This window comes from Pectinophora gossypiella, chromosome 15 (assembly GCF_024362695.1).
Source record: "Pectinophora gossypiella chromosome 15, ilPecGoss1.1, whole genome shotgun sequence".
In the NCBI taxonomy this organism is placed as follows: domain Eukaryota; kingdom Metazoa; phylum Arthropoda; class Insecta; order Lepidoptera; family Gelechiidae; genus Pectinophora; species Pectinophora gossypiella.
The window spans coordinates 8275059-8296768 of NC_065418.1; the positions used below are offsets into that span (position 1 = coordinate 8275059).

The 21710-nt window shown below is 36.5% G+C and overlaps 4 protein-coding genes across 4 annotated transcripts; 2 read left to right on the top strand and 2 right to left on the bottom strand.

Annotated features, from left to right (window-relative positions):
• Nucleotides 1-372: 372 nt before the first annotated feature.
• LOC126372982 (general odorant-binding protein 56a-like) lies at nt 373-3587 on the bottom strand. Its single transcript, XM_050018918.1, has 5 exons — nt 3484-3587; nt 2895-3071; nt 2517-2631; nt 1778-1863; nt 373-493 (listed from the first exon to the last, which is right to left on the bottom strand). Exons 1-5 carry the CDS (start codon nt 3538-3540, stop codon nt 470-472), a joined length of 459 nt encoding a protein of 152 aa, XP_049874875.1. The 5' UTR covers nt 3541-3587; the 3' UTR covers nt 373-469.
• Nucleotides 3588-4132: 545 nt separating this feature from the next.
• LOC126372981 (general odorant-binding protein 19d-like) lies at nt 4133-6213 on the bottom strand. The gene is made up of 5 exons (XM_050018917.1): nt 6098-6213; nt 5350-5526; nt 4952-5066; nt 4537-4622; nt 4133-4256 (listed from the first exon to the last, which is right to left on the bottom strand). Exons 1-5 carry the CDS (start codon nt 6161-6163, stop codon nt 4239-4241), a joined length of 462 nt encoding a protein of 153 aa, XP_049874874.1. The 5' UTR covers nt 6164-6213; the 3' UTR covers nt 4133-4238.
• Nucleotides 6214-7913: 1700 nt separating this feature from the next.
• Nucleotides 7914-11626, top strand: LOC126372983 (general odorant-binding protein 28a-like). The gene is made up of 5 exons (XM_050018919.1): nt 7914-8062; nt 8479-8646; nt 10518-10635; nt 10936-11030; nt 11304-11626. Exons 1-5 carry the CDS (start codon nt 8006-8008, stop codon nt 11319-11321), a joined length of 456 nt encoding a protein of 151 aa, XP_049874876.1. The 5' UTR covers nt 7914-8005; the 3' UTR covers nt 11322-11626.
• Nucleotides 11627-11784: 158 nt separating this feature from the next.
• Nucleotides 11785-15277, top strand: LOC126372986 (uncharacterized). Its single transcript, XM_050018923.1, has 5 exons — nt 11785-11851; nt 12124-12291; nt 13440-13557; nt 14403-14488; nt 15162-15277. The coding sequence occupies exons 1-5, from the start codon at nt 11807-11809 to the stop codon at nt 15177-15179; spliced, it is 435 nt and encodes a 144-aa protein (XP_049874880.1). The 5' UTR covers nt 11785-11806; the 3' UTR covers nt 15180-15277.
• Nucleotides 15278-21710: the final 6433 nt, after the last annotated feature.

Below are 21710 nucleotides of genomic sequence, written 5' to 3' on the forward strand. Positions count from 1 at the left end.
CAATTTCTACCCGAGTGGGAAGTAGGTGTGAGTTTATGTATGTATGTGTCAATTTTTATCCGGAATAAAACAATTTGTGAACGCCAGGACCGTCTATGTAGTGTCACATATCTTAATAAAATATATGAAGAAAGATTGTATGTACCTATTTTGTGCTGAAATGTTTGTGTGGATTTATCTAAATACTTAGTATCAAAGAAAATCGCATCAAAATGTGATTTTACAAAAATGCACTTACGAAGTTTGTCACTATAAGATGATGCTTTAGTTATTATGACACATTCCAAGGAAGTGAAGAGAAACAAGTAAATACGTTTTATAAGTGCTCATTTATTAATTAATAATAACAATATTTAACTTAAATCTAAGATAATGTCCACAATCCAATTATATTTATGCCAGGTGGGTGATGCAGGTTCGTCGCCAGTTCTATCAGTTTCGTACTCGTATTCTGTCGCCTCTGGTTGATTTAGAAGTCAATGTTGAAGCCGAACTGAAATAGTCATAAAATTAATATCAAGCTTCATTATATAGCGTACATACTTAGTCCTCTATTTACCGTAATGGTTATTATTATCATGAAAAGATATTGATTTATCTTATTAGACTACATTTTTGTTTGTGTTTGGAAAACTTATCAAATATTTACAAATTGCTACATACAAACGTAAACGCCTACTTACTACCGGGGTAAGCAGTGATTATGATCTTTTGCTTCTTCCACATTCATCAATCGTTTTGACGGCCTCTGTGGTCCAGTGGTTGTGCGTTGGGCTCGCGATCTGGAGGTCCCGGATTCGAATCCCGGTGGGGACATATCACAAAAATCACATTGTGATCCCTAGTTTGGTTAGGACATTACAGGCTGATCACCTGATTGTCCAAAAAGTAAGATGATCCGTGCTTCGGAAGGCACGTTAAGCCGTTGGTTCCGGTTAAGTAGTCGTTACATGAGCCATGTCAGGGGCCTTGGCGGCTCAAAAGTAACCCTGACACCAGGGCTGATGAGGTTGGTACTCTACCTCATAACCCACACGATAGAAGAAGAAGAAGAATCAATCGTTTCATACACGCACGCCGGTTTCCAATTAGCTATATTTTTTTTAACTTTATCTTAATGTGCAGCAATGAGTTATTAATTTATCTTAAGATCAGTTATAACTAACACTGTTGACTTGACCAATATAGACGGTGATACGGCTCACCACATATACGTTAGTCTAAACGAAAGCTCGGTGAGGTGTGGCTACTCAGTTCATCTTGCGATGGATGTACCACTGACTACCCCAATTGGGATCGTGATCTTATGTTGTTTGTTTCCTTAATGTACATACATATCTGACAGTATCTAGTTTAAATGAAATTGTCTCTTTGATTGAAATTAGTTGAATCTGCTATAGTAGATTTAAGACACATAGGTTCGTACAATGGTGCTGGTTTCAGTACAAACCATCTATTTTATTTTATTTTTTTTGTAATTATTTATCCGCTGAAAAAGAAAGGGACGCGTAGTCAAGAGGCTCAAGAGGCTCATTATGTAACACACGGTATTGGCTAATAACCCAACGGAATTAAGTTGACAGCTCGTCAAACGGATTGCATATCAGCGAGATGCCAATTTTACTCACCCGAGTTATTCGTTCATTTTAAAATTAACTTCCGTCCGTCCCTTAATTAAGTCCCTTTCCTTTTCGGTGGATAAGAAAATGACAAATAAAATTAGGAGGTTTCTGCAGGGATCTACGCTACTGTACTGTTAATAAATAAAGTGTGTTACCTTGTCAGCATTTTCAATAAGGCAAGTGTACGCCAGTTTGGATCGGGCGCATTTCTTATCGTCGTCGCTTACTTCTTCATCGTTCACTGAAAACAAAAATTCACGCACTTTATACCTACATAGATTTCTGTTACGCAATATAATAAGAAATAATAAGTAGTCCTGTCATCAAACCAAAATATTTTGAGTTTTTGGCATCTGGAAATTACTCATTATTGTGGATAGCTGGTAGATATGGGTAGTTGTCGGGTTGAAGTTATATTCTGCTGTTCGAGGCACATCATCCGGGCTAGCAGGCGTGTTATTCTAAGGGTGGTATTAATAAATTGATCTCAGCTTCGAGACTGTCCTCAAGATCAAGTCAATGTGACAGTTCTTACATAAAAACAGGGATTTGAGCATGATCTTGAGGGCAGTCTCAGCTGAGATTGTTTTATTAATACCAACCTAAGAGCAATTTTTAAAATAGATCATATCTTTTGACAAAAGAGTGTCGATGGCGCCGTGCACCTAGCACAATATTGTTTTCTATTTGACTTATCTACTTAATGTGGTGTATTATAGTAAGAACACGAATAATAAAAGTGATGAACTGTGTCCTATCGTATTTTAATCTCCCGTATAACAGTACTTACTTTTTTTAAGCAAGATTTCTCCTATGTTAAACTTCAACCGACGATTCACTTCCTTTAGTCCACAGCAACATTGTATCTTTGTAAATATTTCCTAAGCAACTTACCTTTAGCGCAAGTAGTGAGGAATTCTTCAATTGTCTTAAGATCTTCCTCGTCTTCAAAGATTTTCTTCGCGTGTTCCAGTGTGTTGGATTGTGATAGGTTTCCGTCATCATCAATCTGAAAAAATATTGTACAACATGAGCTACAACAGTAATTTAACACCTTAAACATAGAGTTTATTTGATAATTTCCAAAGCATACTGAGAAATAGGACCTTTTTGGCTTATATATTAAATAAGTAATATATTATTCTTCTTCTGTGGTGTGGCTTGTAAGATGACCAACCTCATCGACCCTGGTATCAGCGTTACTATTGAGCCGCCACAGAGCCCCATGGGTTTTAATAAATTATTTAATATTTTCTTATTATTTCTACTTACAATTCCCACTTTTTTGAAGATACAGGCAGTGAAACATGGAGCATTCTCGCTGTCGGGGAACTTCTTGTTCTTAAAGGCAGATATGTCATCTACAGATAGAGTATGGTCCTTCAGACATTCCGCGCCTACTTGCAGAAACTTCGCCTGGATTTGGGCCCTCTGGTCGTCGGTTATGGCCTAAAATCATATATGTTTGTATAATGGTAAAATATAGAGGTATAAATTTGTTTATTTTTATTTTATGTTCCTATTTATATGCAATTAAAGCACCTATTACACCGCCATGTATTTCTGTGAATTTAAATAATTACGCATTAAGGTTGCTTGGAAGAAATTGCTATTCAGCAATAAGGTCACCGATTGTATTTTTGCTGTCATTTTGCAATTGTCTTTTATGTTGTGGTTATGTGCACTAAAACCGACCGGGCACGGGATGTTGAGTAAAACCGCAAATAAATTCCGGCATCTAGTTTTGGTTGTCCCAATTCCCGGCTTTGTACAGCAAGCAATGAAGAACAAATCTGGAGTTTTATTAAAATGTGATTAAGAGACAAATAAAGAGAGTAGTATCTTCTCTCATATCACTTACCGTAGCGTTCTTCACCAAAATCGTCAGGAGAGCGGCAGACAAAATTCCAGGCAACATTTTAGTACGAATTTGAAGATTTTTCTCTGAACTGAAGACTTTGGTGGTTGATGGGAATGTGACAATTAAGACAGAACATTTAGCGGTTTTATACCATACTTGGAAGGTGTTAAACGGCTATATCCTGCGCAACAGGAACCATCGATTACACAGCAGTCAATTAACAAAAAGTAAAAGACAACAATGGTTTTTTTTTTCACATGAAGACTAAAATACCAAATGTACAGTGTTTATTCAAAGTACAGTTAATTAGTATACTGATATATAGGTAAGTAATTGTACAAAAGATAAGATTCCGAATAATATACAAACAGTTCTGCGGAATATATTAACCTAAGCATGTAAAGTGCTGTCAATATAACGAACTTTTAAATCGTTTCGTGTGCAGGGAATATTATAATTTTTGTTTTTAAATCTAAGTAAATAGAATATGTTTGGAATTACTCCGCTATAAAGTGGGTATGCATCGATTTGGAGTAAGAAACGTACCTACGGGTGAAAAATTAAAACATCAAGTAGTTTGCCATTTTGAAATTCTAAATTTATTCATGTAAACACAATAGTACAGCTAAGTTATAGTCAAACCTATTTTCTAGCATTTACATAATAATTAATAACATTTACATTAAACAACTAACTTGCCCGTCGTGGATGTCTTACGTCTCTGTCGTAAGGTAGAAACTTTTGATGTCGACGATTTACAGATCGAAGCCAAACTGAAACAGAAATAAGTTTTTATTATTCTGTAGCGCATCATTCGTCATTAATTATGATCAGTGAAAAACTGGAGTTTGATGAAATATTTTTAGGTCTAATATAATAATGCTATCAGTCGTAGCATAGGGAAAACTAATATTGGGTAACATGCCTGATAGGTTTTTTAATATAAGTTTATACAGTTCTGGAAAACTAGCGAGCTCTAAAAATAATGTCTCAGAGCTAGCGGTGGTCTCTTTCAAGCAGCAACAAAAACAGTATAAGTAATAAAATATTAACCTGAGCAGCATTCTCGTGCATACATTTGAGAGCTAACACGGCACGCTCGCATCCCTTATCACCGTCACCCACAGCAGCAGAGTTCACTGAAAATACATTAAATAAAATATGTTGCATTTGTTTATTTTAAACAGGATTTTATAAAGATATGCATAGAATTAAGATTACTAGAGGTTATCATCCAAGTTTGATAAGCGAAACTGTACAGGGCTTATAATATTATTAAAACTTAAAAGCTAACTGACATTATCAGATTCTCATACCTAACAATAATAAGGATGACTGAACTAGGGTAAAGATTAAGTTTCTTCTTATTGTTGGCGTAGAAGCAACATCAAGATATGGGAAATGCTTCAGGTGAGCATCAACTCACTGGACAACAAAGTTATTAGTTTAGACAAAGTAAAGAATTTACCATGGTTGCAGGAGTGCAAGTAATTCTCGATGTTCTTGATTTCCTCAGCATCTTCAAATACCTCCTTGGCCCGATCAAGAGCTTTCTCCTGATGAACCATACCAGCATCATCCATCTGTAAATCACAAAGCCTTTATTTTACTAGTAAGTAAGGACATTTCCTAATACAACCAGTAGAAAAAATATATGATTTGAATAAGGAAGTTTTAAATAAGATATTTGAAATTTGAATTTTTGGAACAAAAAGTTTGTACTACAAAATGTCCACTTATCCTGATATAAATAATCTAAGCGTTCTTTTTTTCTTTGTTTTTCCTTTACTATCAGTCCAGCGAGAAAAGGTTAATTAATACACGGGACTCGGGGCAGTAGATTATTTTTTTAATGCAGAAACTTACAACACCGCACTTCCTCATGACGCAAGCGACGAAGCAGGGAGCATTAGGACCGGTGGCCATCTTCCGAGCTTTGAATGCTGCGATGTCCTCAGGAGTAATGGGAGCCTCTGACATACAAGCCATACCCATTTCCTCAAAGTGGGCGTGAATCTTCGCTCTCTGCTCGTCTGTCATAGCCTGAAAAATATTCATATTTATCACAGCATCGTTTACAAGCGAGACTCCTTGCTGCTACATTATCAATAGCAATGGTCATAGGATGGGTGACCACAAAAAAAAGTTTCCATCTCGAGCTCCTCCGTGCTTCGGAAGGTATGTTAAGCCATTGGTCCCGGCTGCATTAGCAGTCGTTAATAACCACCAATCCGCACTGGGCCCGCGCGGTGGTTTAAGGCCCGATCTCATAGGGAAGGCCCGTGCCCCAGCAGTGGGGACGTTAATGGGCTGGTGATGATGATGATGATGATTTACTTTGATGACACTCTCACCGAATGCAAGAATAAAGGATATTTTATCCATTGGCAAAATGAACTGTTGCGTAACTTTGTTAATCCTTTCTAAACAACACTTATTGTGATTGTGAAACATACAGGAATATTTTAAATATTAGAAAGAGGAGACAATGGTACAAAGCAAAAATGGTAGTCATACTATTGCATTTATATCTCCTTCAAATCAACAAATTCAGCAAACTAACTAAGATAAATATCTAAACTAATAAAAACAAAAGTGAACTAAAACTACTTACATATGCTAAGTAAGGAGTCAAAGCAGCAAAGTAAATACAGCACAACAACACTGAAGCACGCAACATATTGGAAAAGTTGAATATTTTCAGTAAACACTGTGAATAGTACCAACGAGAGCAGGTGAGTTATTGGTAAATTTACTGGCGACAGCAATATATATATAGTAGCTGGATCCAGATAATTATATAGCACTAGGGGACTCTGGACTGTCATTATGTTCCACGAAGAATGAATTTCGGGGTTGGCATTGAACGTAATAAGCTCCTATAGCAAACTGACAACTAACCATGATGGGACAAGAATTCTTATCACTGTATTACCTTATATTATCTTTGACTGTCCAAAGTTTGGTATGAATTTTGGTTATTGCAGGCGAATTATCTGATTAGCTTTCGAAAGCAGTTGGTCGCGGTTACTTTATATTATACTTAGATAATACATAGGTAATGATTAAGCCTTTTGAAAGGCTTCTGCTCAAAAACATTTAGAAATAAAACACCAATTGTAAAAGGTTATTAAATACTTATAACGATTAGAAAACAGCTAAGTACTCGGAAATAAACATTGCACAAAGGTACTGTATTCTTCTTTACAACGAACCGAAGGGAGAAATGAAATCAAGATCCGTTTGAAATCCTTTGCGGATTGATGCATTTTACCTACTTGTCAACTGCCGTAATTAGGCACATTGCTAAGTTTACATCCACCTTGTGTTCAGAATGATAAACAGTCCAGGCGACGTTCCCAAAAAAAAAAAAAACACAGAAGGCGCTGTACAGTTTTCCCTTCGTTTAACCTTCTAATTTCATGGATAAATGATGACCCTTGTTATTACACCCAGACACAACATATCTTCCACCCATTATTATACTGGTCACAATAAAGTGAAGCAATATAGGTATAATCCTATACGTAATCTGACCCAAATATCAAGCAACAATTATATTTATATATGCCAGCAATTTGAGATTTATAACTCACATTCTTCTTTCGTGTATGTACATTTATAACTGATATAGTCGTTACATGAGCCATGTCAGGGGCATTTGGCGGCTCCGTAATAACCCTGACACCAGGATTGATGAGGTTGGTATTCCACGTCACAAACCACACAATAAGAAGACTGATATACATGTACTTAAGTACATTTTGCATTATATGATATAATATTGAGATTATTTATAAAATTGTACCAAAACGACACTCTGATAAATGATTGTGAAAGTCCTCCATTACAATTCGTTATCTTTCGACCACTATTGAGTTATTTAATAATTTTCTACATTAGCATACCACTACGTACTTAACTCTTGTTAATGAGACTAGGGTTATTAGTGAGGGGATTAGCTTATGCCGAACAGACGGTCGTCTATGCTCTTCTTCTTCGTCTTGTCGTTCCTGCATTTTGATAAATGTCTCTTTCAGAAAGTTGTTAAAACCTCAATAAGTACTCATGATTTGTTTACTCATTACTTTTTGATAATAGACCGGATATAAATAATCTCATGTGTTTATTTATTACTTAAGTACAAAATTGCTCTGTAGTATCCTGTTTACTTTGTCGAAAGTGGTGCCATAGGTCACACTGACAAATTTGAAATTTCCCCAATTTCGTAACCCTGTGATAGGTACTTGTATAATTCGACTGTTGGGTTGGGATAAAGGCGTCAATTCGTACACAGTACAATGTGGGCCTGTTTATCAACATTAGCCACTAATAACATACCTCTGTTGCAATGTCCATTGTGATTTACTATTATTATATTTGTTGTGGATGCTTTTCACATTAACACATGGAGGTTGGTGTCAGTGCAATCATCTTGTGTATAAAAAGATTTATTTTTTATCGACTCGAGCACTCTCCATTCATATTTTGTATCGAATTTGTCCTCGTGTATTAGATCAAAATGTTCAATTTCTTCATAATTTTCGCAGCTATTAGTTATGTGATTATTTACATCAGGGTATGTATTAAGTTTTTCAAATGTTACGTGCCGTGTTGGAGGTTTTGGCGGAATTTAAATGATTACGTGTTTAAAATGTTCCCACGGCACGTGTTAAATCATTATATAACTTGATGATGGATTCAGTAACTGCCGACATTTATTTTATTTTTCTTCCGCCTTCTATAAAATTGGTATTTTAGTTTTGACAAATAATATCACATTTTAATCGATTGTAAAAATAAATTAAGTAAGTAAGGAGGCACATTATATCAACATCTTTTTCAATCATTTTATCCGATCGGATTCAAACAAATATCTTGAAATACATCAAACTCTTTGCAATTTTCTTAAAATATACAGTGTGCTTGAGTTGAGTTGAGTTTGAGTCAACACGGAACTTCCGGCTACAAATTCCATACATATGTTCGTTTCAGGCAGACCCCATTGAAGATTTGAAAGTGAAGTATGTGAACTATATATTGGACTGCTCAAAGACATACGAAGTGTCTCCGGAAGATATCGAGATGCTGAAGAGCAAGCAGATGCCAGATCGCAGGTCCGTCAAGTGCGCTTTCGCTTGCGCTTATAAAAAGGCTGGAATTGTAAGTTGATATAACGTACTCATTGTTGATATAACTTCTCATTTCGTGGGTTAGTGCTGGCGAGCTAGTTCTTAGGAATCTCACAAAATAAAAGCTATCGGCGGCCATAGCTGTACATAGGCTTTTATAATTCAAATTCATATTCAAAACTATCTTTATCCAGTAGGTAACATAGTCACACTTTGAATCGTGATTTTTTACACAAGGAACATCTCATCCACCTAAAACTACTGCAGCTTCCCACAATCTGTATAGCTGGGGAAAATAAGCTGACACATTAACCTCGGCACAGGGCCCTAAACGTTCTTAAAAAAACATAAAATACTGTTATACAATTTAGTAATTTGGCTACCTAATATCAGTTCCCAGATAGTTAATCCCATGCATTTATACCTTCTAGACAATGTCTAATCTTATAATAACCTTGTTTACAAAGTTTCTGTTTAATATATGTATCATTTATGGTAGTGGGTACAGCTAAGAGCTAAGTCAGTCGTGATCAAAAAAAATACTGTAAAAAATATATCCCATAATTTACTTCAAAAACATTATATCGAATAGGTATCTATTAGGGAACCGTACGTTTCAGATTAGATCGATTAAAGTCAACAAAAAACTTGATGATAATAATGACCTCTTCAGCATGTCTCGCGATAGAGATTCTTTTAAATGATTTATCCATGTGGTAGGCTCTAATGTGACTCGAACTTCGACTTGATGTTGCGATTAAACGTGGAGTCATCCTCTAGCAGTTAGCACGTTTTACCTACAATTCGTTACCTAAACTTTCACAAGGTCGTGGTGACGTCATCATGATGACTGCGGACTAATTTCACGGTGGCTGGTGGCAGACAAAGGTCGGTTCCCAGGTCGCACTTATTACAGCCAATCCGGTACAAGCGGAACTACAGTCCTATGCGTCTACGCATATATTTTTGTCTATTTTTCATGAATTTCTTTTTTAAGAAGGAATTTGAGTATTACCAAAAGGTTTATCATCAACATCAATTTAAGAGCCACGCTCTTGTCGGTGCAGCATTTTCCGTGCTATTTAAAAGTAAAAGGTTTATACGAGACCAAAAACGTAAATAATCTCTTTTCTTTCGTCTTTCTTCTTTATCATCATCTGTTAGACTACTTAATACATAAAAACAAGTAAGTTTACTATAAGCTCACGACTATATTTCCAATTGGGGTAGTCAAAGGTATATTCATTGTATGATGAAATAAGTACCTACCCGAATCTCACCTTCGGCTGCTAGACTAAATAATACATTAGGTATATGACATATGTAATAACCCACAGCTGTTTGGGCTGTTTGTCAAGGTTTGTGCTAGTTATCTTCGATCGATAAAATCCGTTTTTGTTTGAACTTGTCGATTTTGTGAAGATCCATAATTCATTTGTATATCTACTTGATATCTACCTATTTAAAATGATTTCTGTTAGGTACCATCAATGTGGCAATTATATATAACAACATAACAACAACAACAACATAAGAACAACATATTATATACATAATATATATATATATATATATTATGTTGTTCTTCAGAGTCAATTGATAGCGAATGTGAAAATATGAAGAGTTAGAAACCGTAGAAACAATGTTTACTAATAGTAAAAATAAATATTTAAAATTTGATTAGGATTTTGCCCGCGATTCCGTCCGAGTGGCCTTTTGTGATATCGCAATTAACATCTGAGTCCATCCCTGGAACTTACGCTAAGTACATCATAGAAAAGCTATCGTCTGCCTCTGGGTTTTGATCTATGTACCAATTTTGATCAAAATTGGACCAGCAGCGGCTTAGGCGTGAAATAGATGCACTTTCGCATTAATAAAGTTTGGACTATCAATTTGCAGATGAACGAGGATGGAGAATTGTCAGTACCAAACATCTTCGTCCTGAGCAAGCAGTATTTATCGGATGACCCTGTAAAACTGCAGAAAGCTATGCGCTTTGCCGAGGCCTGCAAATCTGGTAAGTACAATTGATGAAGTTTGATGAAATAGAAGAGTAGTTTTGACGCTTATCATATTCTTTTTCTCGGCCGGGCTCGGATCGTATGACGAGTACGCATGCAGCATACTTGACGTCTTGGAAAGAGAAAGACCAAGATAGAGAGGAGTGGAAGAAAGGAAGAGAAGTCTTTGCCCTGCAGTGGGAAAGTTTAGACTAGAAATAGATAGATATATCATATTCATCAGCTAGTATAGTTTCATGGGTTTAATAATGGACGGATATAAGGTCCTCACATTAATAATGGGTATGCATTTTCAGTAAACGATGTTGATCTAAGTGAAGATGACGAAGAAGAAAGAGAATGTGAGCGAGCAGCACTCATTTTTAAATGTAGTGTGGATAAGGCACCTCAGGTAAGCCGTTATTTTATTAATTATATTATCAGTTATCCGTTTAAAAGCAAACCCCATTTCTTTACTTCTTCTCATTTCGTTACAATTATCAACCTCATCATCCCTGGTGTCAGAGTTATTATTGAGCTGCCAAAGGCGCACTGACGTGATTCACGTGATTTTTTACTGTGGTGCCTAGAAATCTGGGACGCAGATCTTTTACACACCTTTTTATTTTTCTTCCTGACTTTGGTATATTTTTTTATTGATGGTTTGTAATTGTTTTTTTTTCAGTTTGATTTCATCGTGTAACAACAGAGGCGGATCCGTTTCATTACGAATACAGGCTTAAATTGTATTACTTGTATAATTATGTATTATTGAATATTGGTAAAGTGCCAAATGTAATTTTTATAAAACGTTTCATGAAGCAGGAACCTATTTTCGTAATAGCTTGACATTAAATATTATGATACTATCGAAATATCAAATATTAAAAAAACATTTTTAATGTTTACTAATAAAAAAGACAAAAAGAAAATTGGTATGCCTAAATGTTTCCTGTATTTAAGTATATGTTTAAATTACTGTTTTGACGCTTTATTTTACGGTGTAAAATTCTGTAACCACGTGTAATGCAAATTAATGAATAAAAAATATTATATTTTTGGAAGCAATTTATCTTATCAATTTAAATGCATAATTATAATTAGTTGGCGAATATAAAAGTACGCTGCATGTAAATTTACATCCACTACGGTTTATAACTGTTTTGCGTACGCTATACACAAGTAAATATGTGGGGTGTATTTATTATATCGATGATCTGTGGTTATGTACAGGTGAGTTCTGTTTATTATTTAGTTCTCAGCGCAGGTGGTATGGGTTCTACGTAAACTATATCGAGGCCAATAGACCCAGCGAATGCTGTCTACGTTGATAAACTTCGTACGGCTCTCGAAGCCCTTGATCCCGTGCGTGGCACGGAACCCGCGGGCGCTGGTAATGCCATCTGTTATTTGCTGTGCTGTGTGCGAAACGGGGAACCAACCCGGGTTGTTGATAACCATCATTGTTTTCAATGCTAAAACAATAAACACGTATTTCACATCAGGCGCTGTCAGATGCGGAGTTGAAGGCAGAATTCACGAAGATTGTAATGGGTTGTATGAAGGACCACCCAGTGCCGATAAGCGAGCTGATGGGTTTACAGGCACTTATTCCTCCCACCAAAAAGGAGGTCAAGTGTCTCCTCGCTTGCGCTTATAAAAAGGAAGGAACCGTAAGTATACCTACAATATATTTTTTTATACTATCTATTATTTGTTTGAGGAGTGTAAGGGGTGATAATATCACCTTGTCACCCAAGTCAACCTCACCTGCACGTGTTACACCCTGATGAACAACAAACGAGGCCCATAGCCTCACTGGCCAGCGTGTTTTATAGCTAATACCCCTCTCATGATGAATCACGCTAAATTAGTTCGGCCCTCAGTCCCCGGCAGCCCCGCTATTCCCAGCTCCGGCAGCGGTTGTGCTTCCGAAGATCCAGTTGCCAAACATTGACCCTGGGTACGTCTAATACCATGCAATATCGAGGCAGACCACGAGCTCGGTGGTCGGATGACATTGTGAGGTATATCGGAAAACAATGATGAGACTTGCACAGGACCGGAAAGGATGGCGTGAAAGAGAGGAGGCCGATACCCAGCAGTGGGTGGAGACAGGCTGAGTAGATAGTAGTAGTACATTATTAAGTTTTGTCGTTAGATATTAAATTGAACTTAAAACATAGTAAACTCATCTAGTTGTAAATCGATACATCGTTGTTTGTTATCTAAAATGTAGCATGGAGATAAAGATTTTTAGCATTGACTAGGACATAAAAATATTTACTTAACCACTTTGGATACAACAGGAAATACTTACACTTCTTTGTACATAATTCACCTACCTCAAAGATTCATACTTATACGTATCATCGGGCAAAAAATCAATTAGATAATCTTTCGACTCATATGACTGTTCGTAGGAATTGATAGTAGGTTTGTGATATGATATGAATATACATGGTCTATATGACATATCCCTTACATAGGTACAATCAAATAGCAAAAGTGCAGTCAGTGAGACCAGCGAATTATTTGTGTCGCTGAAATAACTAAACAGTGGTGAAATTATGAACCATTAGTCGTCATAATTATAAAATTTATGTTTTTGTAGGTGTTTTTGGTCTATTACAGAAACGACATGTGACCAAGAGGTCTTAAGTGCAACCAGTTAATTTATTACTTTGCAAAAAACTCATTTGAATTTGCACCTTATCTTACTTCAAATCAATAAATATTGATTAAATACTTCAAGATATGTCCCTAATAAAACGCTTCATTATACAAACATCCACACAAAATATTTATTTATGTTTTGCAGATGACTGCGTCGGGTCTTTACGATTTAGATCACGCATATAAAGTAGCGGAACTTGCGAAGGAAGGTGACGAAAAGAGACTTAAAAATGGAAAGAAAATTGCCGATATTTGTGTTAAAGGTAAATGTTTAAAAAAATAATAACGTGTTGCTGCTATATTATCCGAAAAAGGTGCATAATGCTGATAGATGATAGCGTTGCAAAAATTTTGCGTAGTTTAACCTTATAATTTCAATATATCTTTTATCTTTGTTTTTGGGCATAAATGATGATCCTTTTTATTACACCAAGGCACAACACATTTTCCACCTATTATTATTCTAATTAAAGAGAAGCAATATAAAGTAGCAGCATAATTCTATACATTATATGAGCCAAATATCAAGCAACAATTATTTTTATATATACTTCTATATAATTTATAATTTTAAGTAATGGTGTATCACGTTAAGTCCGTCATTATTGTCAAATGTGCTACGTTCATAGTGAGGTAAATCTAGTCCGGTACCTACACTGATGCGGGGCAGGGAGAGTACCTGTTCCATAAGTACTGTAACGCTGGGTTCGATTCCCGATGGGGACATATCACAAAAATTACTTTGTGGTCCCTAGTTTGATTAGGACATTACTGGCTGATCACCAGATTATCCAAAAGTAAGATGATCCGTGCTTGGAAGGCACGTTAAGCCGTTGGCCCCGATTATTAATTAATGATGTAAGTACGTAGTCGTTACATGAGTCGTGTCAGGGTCCTATGGCGGCTCAATAGTTACCCTGACACCAGGGTTGATGACGTTGGCACCCCACCTTAGAACCCACACGATAGAAGAAGAAGACTGGTACTGTCAGTGTAGTAACATAACTTATGTCTTGCTTATGTTAGGGCGCCGATCGTACCTATCTTACATTATTGTAATTGATATTGTAACCGATCTTACTATACTCATAATACAGTTTAATTTCAGTAAACGAAATAGAAGTCAGCGATGGTGAGAAGGGATGCGAAAGAGCAGGGTTGATATTCAAATGTGTTGCAGAGAATGCTCCCAAGGTAAGGAGTTTTAATCACAAAAATCGGTTAAGGCCTGTGTTCACTACACCGTATTATACTAGGACCATGCTCGAACCGTATCAGCCACAGATTGGCATGTGCCGGACGCTTCTATGCCTACTGCAACGGACCAACCCCGTTCTATCCCCGTATGTACCGGGAATTCTGGTCGGTCCGTACATGACACGCTAGGGTAATGGTCGGTGACGGAACGGTCTAAAGGGCGATACGCCATAGAACATACAGAGATTATTTTTTCCCTGTGCCGGAACGAATAAGGTCCTGGGATGATACGGTGTAGTGGGCACGGGCTTTTAAACGCAAAACGACATAATAAAGCACTTACATGCCGGAAAAACTGAATCTATTTGTCTACTCTGAATCTGTATGAATCTGAATCAACGGAAATCTATCCAATAAATCGATTAAATTTTCCATCGTTTTCAAATTCTTAAAAAGTTGTATTTTTCTCCTAAATATAGGTAAACATAAAAAAATTACAGCCTTTATTTCACGTGTAAAATAGAAACCAATGATTCTTGTGCGTCAATATTTTATGATAATTAACTTACCAGAACGCCGCAACACCAGAAATTGATATTACTTTATTGAAGAAATGAATAACTCATTAATTTGTTATTTTCATAAGTACTTATACTAATTTTTTTTTCAGTACGGGTTCAAAGTATAACGGTGGAAATGAAAGAGGCGAGTGATGCTCCAGAACAAGTCACATTAAATTATTAAATGCTATTAAGAAAACACGTTATATTAAAATTATTACGATATCGTTTACCTATTATTTAATATTTTTAGCATAGTATTAATAATGTTTTCGTAAAACTACAATGACTATAAATGAAAATGTACATATTGTCTAAATTACGATATCTAAATGTAATTGATCAATTTAGTTTTTAAAATGGCATTTGAATAATTTGGAGGATCTATTCTACTATTAGATATTTTCTATTATCTTTTTGATATCGTGATGGCTATCAATTGAATTAATATAATAATTCAGTTTTTGAATTAGGAATAATAACGTAATTACAATGACTTCAGTATTAAAATGATCGTTATTTGTTTTGTAGTCATTTGAAAAACGAAATTAATACAAAAATGTGGTGGTACATTTATAGCATTTTACTTCTCTGCACCACTGTTTACGTAAGTATATTAAATTTTATTATTATTTTACACCTCCAGTGGATTGAGGGCTGTTTATGTTATGTGTCATATTATTTTTGTATAACTGTTATAATTTCTACACTACAAAAACTTTAGGAAGGTGTGAAGCAGGTGGAGACTAGTAGTAGAGTTTGTGACACTTTTATTGCCAAACTACTCTACTAACAGTTACAAAATCGTAAAACCCAGTGTCCTTTAAAATATAAACCCTATTGTTTAACTATTGTGTCTGAAACTGCACTAGTGAACATGATACTCGTCGATAATCACGCATGCGATTATCGGATCGAGAAAATAAAAAAGATGGGATATAATTTAGAGATTTTCAAGACAAGAGCGAATAGGCATTACTTGACTTCGCGTGCTCCTCTTTAGACTACGTCGCTGCTTTAGACAGGCTGGATCGTGATCAAACACAATCTAATCTTGTAATAAGATAAATGTGAGCTCAACACTTGTGATCGTCATTGTCTCTCATTCAGGCGAAAACAGATGAAGAGTTCAAAGAAGAATTCACAAAAGCTGTCATGAAATGTACCAACAAGCACCCGGTAGAAATGTCTGAGCTGGTAGACCTACAGAAACTGATTCCACCTAAGAACATGGAAGCCAAATGTCTTCTGGCTTGTGCTTATAAAGCTGATGGAACAGTGAGAATATTTTATGATCATAATATTAATTTTAAAAAAAGATATGGAAGCTAACGGCTAGGTATATTTTCAATTGTGGTTGTCAGATTTATATTATTTTAGCCATTAAGTATACATACATAAACTCCCACGCCTATTTCCCACCGGGGTCAGCAGAGACTATGGAATTCAATTTGCTTCGATCCTGACACACTTCTCTTGCTTCCTCTATATTCATCAGTCGCTTCATACAAGCACGCCGGTTCAGAGTAGATCGTACTAAACCTTTTCTTTTGGACATTTCCAATTTGGTCAAAGTAAGTCCTTCTAGGTCTTCCTCTGCCAGCCCTACCATTAACTTTTGCTTTATATACCGCTTTCGTAATTCTATTATCCTTCCTCTACGTGTCCGAACCAACCTAACATTCCCTTCTCAATCTTTGTCACTATATCGTCATTTACACCACATCTCTGTCTTATCACGCTATTTCTCACTCTATTACTCAACACCGCAGATGCTACGCAAAGATCTCATTTCTGCGGCATTAATCCTACTACTCGTATCATGCTTTTTCTTCCATACCCCACATACACTATGCATAGTTCGGTATAAAATAAAACTTACTAAGATGTCAGGATATTCAGCTCCGTCAATTAAAATTATGGTCAAATCTGCTGGTAAGTTGTTAGATTGTGGTAACCTGTTGGTAAGAAGTTAGGTTGCGACGTGTTTTTTACCAAAGTTTTTTTGTTTTTAAATATTAAAATACAGGTACACTAGACAAAAGATTGCTTTCATTTTCAGATGACTAAAAAGGGGTTATACGATTTGGAACATGCGTATAAAATGGCTGAAATTATGAAAAACGGCAGTGAAGAGCGTTTGAAAAACGCTAAGAAGATTTATTTATTTATTTATTTATTTATTTATTTTTAGGAAGATTTACAGACAAATAACATTAGTGAATAAAAATGATTGCTTAACTATGTGCTAACAAAAAATCTCCACAGTTAATTAATATTAATTGTATGTAAATTAAACAGTTTATGCTTATGCCACAAACTTAAATAATAATAAAACGAATGCACCTATTCGGTGGTTTAAACCGGTATAGGTGCAATAGTTAGGAACCAACTAGTCAACAAAGTAATGCTGTGTCATATGTTTTCTTACAGTTGATGTGCTTGTACAGAATAGGTCGATGTCAATTATACCCGAAATATCATTAAATTGCTTGATGGTGCGTAACAAGAAAGAGTTTCGCCTATAATTAGTTATAGCCATGGGTATACGTAGGATTGGCCGTTTCCTGTATTTTAGTAGATCCGTACGAAGACTAAGCTTGGAGAGCAATTCAGGGCTATCAATTTTATTATTAGCAATGTTCATGAGATAGCAAATATCACTTACCTCTCGACGTATATATAACGGTAAAAAGTGATAGCGCTTGCAGCGATGCTCATAGTTCAGGGATGTCTGATGGGTCCTAAAATCCAAGAATCGCAGAAACCTCTTTTGAATCTTCTCAATTCGGGAACTGTAAACTTGATACTGCGGATTCCATATTTGACTTGCATATTCCAGATGACTCCGGACAAAAGCGCAGTACAGTATCTTGAGACATTTAATATCGTTGAAATTGGCTGACGTCCTTATTATAAAACCTAGAGCTCTGAACGATTTACTCAAAATATTATCAATTTGCTTGTCAAATAGTAGCTTATCGTCATGTACGACACCTAAGTCCTTTATTTCCCTAACTTTAGCGATTTTATTGTTGAGAATCGTATACCCAGATCCAGTAATAGATAGTTTACGCGTAAAGGACATATAAAAGCACTTAGAAACATTAAGATCAAGTTTATTGTTAAAACAGTATGCCTCAAATCTATCCAGATCGGCTTGTAGACCCTCTACATCAGATGTGCTCTCAACTGTTTTTAGAATTTTCATATCATCAGCAAATAGAAGAATTTTAGAATTTAGAAAACATGTGTTAATATCCATAATAAATATAATAAATAATAGAGGTCCCAATATACTGCCCTGCGGAACGCCAGAGGGAATTAGCATCCACTCAGAGGTATAACCCTGAAGAACAACCGCTTGAGAACGGTTTTCAATATAAGATACAAACCAACGAAATAGATCGCCATGAATCCCTGCTAAAGCCAGTTTATCCAGGAGTATAGAGTGGTCTATCCGATCGAAGCATTTACTATAGTCGGTATACACAACGTCTACTTGTTCGCGACGGTCCATAGCTTCAGTAATAAAATCGTTAGCTAGAATCAGATTTGACACAGTAGAGCGATTCCTAAGAAACCCGTGTTGCTCATCACCAAATGAGGATTTTAGTGCCGCGTAGACTCCAGTATACACTATTCTTTCAAAGATTTTCGCAAATAGACACAGCTTTGATATTGGGCGATAATTTTCAATATTAGATTTATCTCCTTTTTTATGGACTGGGGTAATGAAGGCTGATTTCCACAACGCTGGAACAATACCTTCCGTAAGAGACCGCTCAAACAGTATACACAGGGGCATCACCAAACTTTCAGCACACTCGATAATAAATTTTGGTGGTATAGAATCAGGGCCACCTGACTTTGAGAGATCAAGAGACTTTAATAGTCTTAGTACTTCTTTGGGGCTAACCTCAATTCCACCTATACTGGAACAGTAGTTGCATTCCCCGACCTCACCCGACGTTATATAATCGGTTGAACTCGTACTAGTCTCAAGGAATGTGGAATGGAAGTAAGAAGCAAACAAGTTACTGATGCCTTCACCAGTATCCGCCGACACATCCTTGTACCGCATGATATTAGGAAATGTTCCCGCCATTTTCTTGCTCTTAATGTATGACCAGAATTTTTTTGGGTTTTTTACTATGGAGGATTGTATATCAGCCATGTATTTTTGGAAACAGCTCTTTTCTAGCTCGGATGCTCTCGATCGCAAAATAGAAAAAGACAAGTAATCGTAATTGTTTTTATATATTCTATACTTATTATGATACTTAAATTTCACCTTTAGGATTTTAATTAGGGCCGAGTTGTACCATGGCGGGTATGTATTTTTTCTAATAGGTTTTAGTGGTATGTATTTGTCTCGACATTCGTACAGTTTATCATAGAATATACCGACCGCAGAATCTAAAGAATTAGAGCGCAAACAGTCGTTCCAAGTAATGTTATTAAGGGTAGTATTTATAGCCTCGTAGTCACCCTTACTATAAATAAACTTCCTCTTAGGGACATCATGTAGTGTGTATATTTGTACAAATTCAGCCATAAGGTACAATGACTTATGGTGTTTGTCCTCGGGTACTAAGGGCCTATCACATGCTTTAGTAATAACAAGACTATTAGATAATACTAAATCTAAGATACGTTGGTTAACATTACTTTCACCGTTGTATTGGGACAAATTACATGCCGCCAAGGTATCCAAGAAGTCAACAACGTGATCATCCGCGATATCCGAGGGTACCATTTCTGCACCGTCACTAGACCTAGTCCAAGTTACACGATCGTGTAGGTTAAAATCACCCATTATGATAAAAGTATCAGTGGGGTGTGATGTAATCAAATCACTCAGTTTCTCTGTAAAGTTCTCTAATTGCGTGTTCAAATTATTCCCGCCTTTTTCATTACATAGGTACAATGTACAGATGTGTATTTTATACTCTATTGATGGTTTGATATGTTTAAGAGAAACAGTAACCCATATATCCTCTGCAGAGCTGCTCCATTCCGGCTTTTCCACAACATTTAAATCCCGCTTCACTGCGAGAAGTACCCCCCCGCCCATCGTCTGGCCTAATCGGTCATAGCCCCGATCACGTCTCCATACAAGGTATCGCTCATCAAATAATTCACTATTACCTATACTTTCGAGGAGCCATGTTTCGGTTATAGAAATAATGTCGAATTCACTCAAGCATACACTTCTAAATAAAGTACTAGTCTTCGTACGGAGCCCACGGGCATTTTGATAATATAAACTAAGTGGCTTAACCATTATTGATATTCAAAATAGTTACTAAATGGAAACTCGATTTTATAGGCAAATAATAATATTTAAACAAGAAATAAAGGTAGTTAAATAGTAATTCATTACACAGAGTTGAACACAATAATATCAAATTACGATCATTGAGAGTGAGCACTTTCAATAGAAATGTATTTAATATAAAGGACATCGAGCAGCTATGCGATGACGCATACCGGTTCCGAACGGTCATTAGCAACATGCACTTTTGCAATAGATGAGTTACGCGGAAAGCAATAAATGATAAATTGGCAAGGCAGGCTCCATGTAGGTAAGCACACCAACCGAGTAGATTATAGTTCATACAAAGGAAGAGACACAGTAATAGATGGAAAACAATGAGTTCACTATACTGACCTGTGGTTCCAAAACTGTTTGCACCATGATAAATTGTTAGAAGAGTAATACGAAATAAAAATGTTGTAAACAGATAACACTTGACGATTAATGGTTTTACACTAGTTTCACCACATCCTTTTCCGCTTTTATTAAGAGTATGGGAGAGGTGTCCGTCTTCCTTGCGTAGATCTTGGCATGTTTTACCCAAACATAACGAAACCCCCGCTCATTGGCCGTCTTCTTAGTTTTAGCGAGCAGTAGTTTATTTTGAAGTGTAAGGTGGTCATTTACGTATATTTGCTGACTCCCAGAAAGCCCAAACATTGGGGGCACAAGAGCGGCTTCCTTCAACGTTGCCCTAGCAGCTGCCACAAAGTCTTCTTTAGCGTATCTGTTATTGAAGCAGGCTATAATCGGTTTGATCTGTTGGTTTTGATCCCGGGACGGCACTCGGGCAATGAAATTAATTTGTGCCTTGGATATAGGATAATTTATTTTCTTGCCAATCGCACAAATTAGTTCAAATAGGTTCTCATTCTTAGTTAGTGGTACTCCTTTTATCTCCACATTGTTCATACGAGACCACTGATCCTTTTCTATGCAGTCCTGCTCCAATTTGTCCAATCGTCTGTGGACAAGATTCACTTGATCAGAAACTTTCTCTACTTGCGAGAGACGGGCTTCGAACTTGGTAATTTTGGTGTCCAAATCCTTTATCGAAGTATTAGCGTCGTTGACATATGTCTTCAGGTTATGCAGTTCTTCTCTGAGACCCTTCACCTCGTCGGTTAGGCCCTCGAGCGGCGCCATCTTGGCAGCAAGAGCCCGTAACTCCTTGAGGACGGTGGACTCCGTATCCGGGAGCGGTGAAGGTGGCGAGCTCTGAACCTGTTGATTGTTCTGCTTGCAAGTGGGACAGCGCCAGGTTGACTTCTTTTTCTCACCCAGCTTCCTATACCCAACCTCCGTAATAGCAGCACAGTGATAATGAACCATTCGGTTA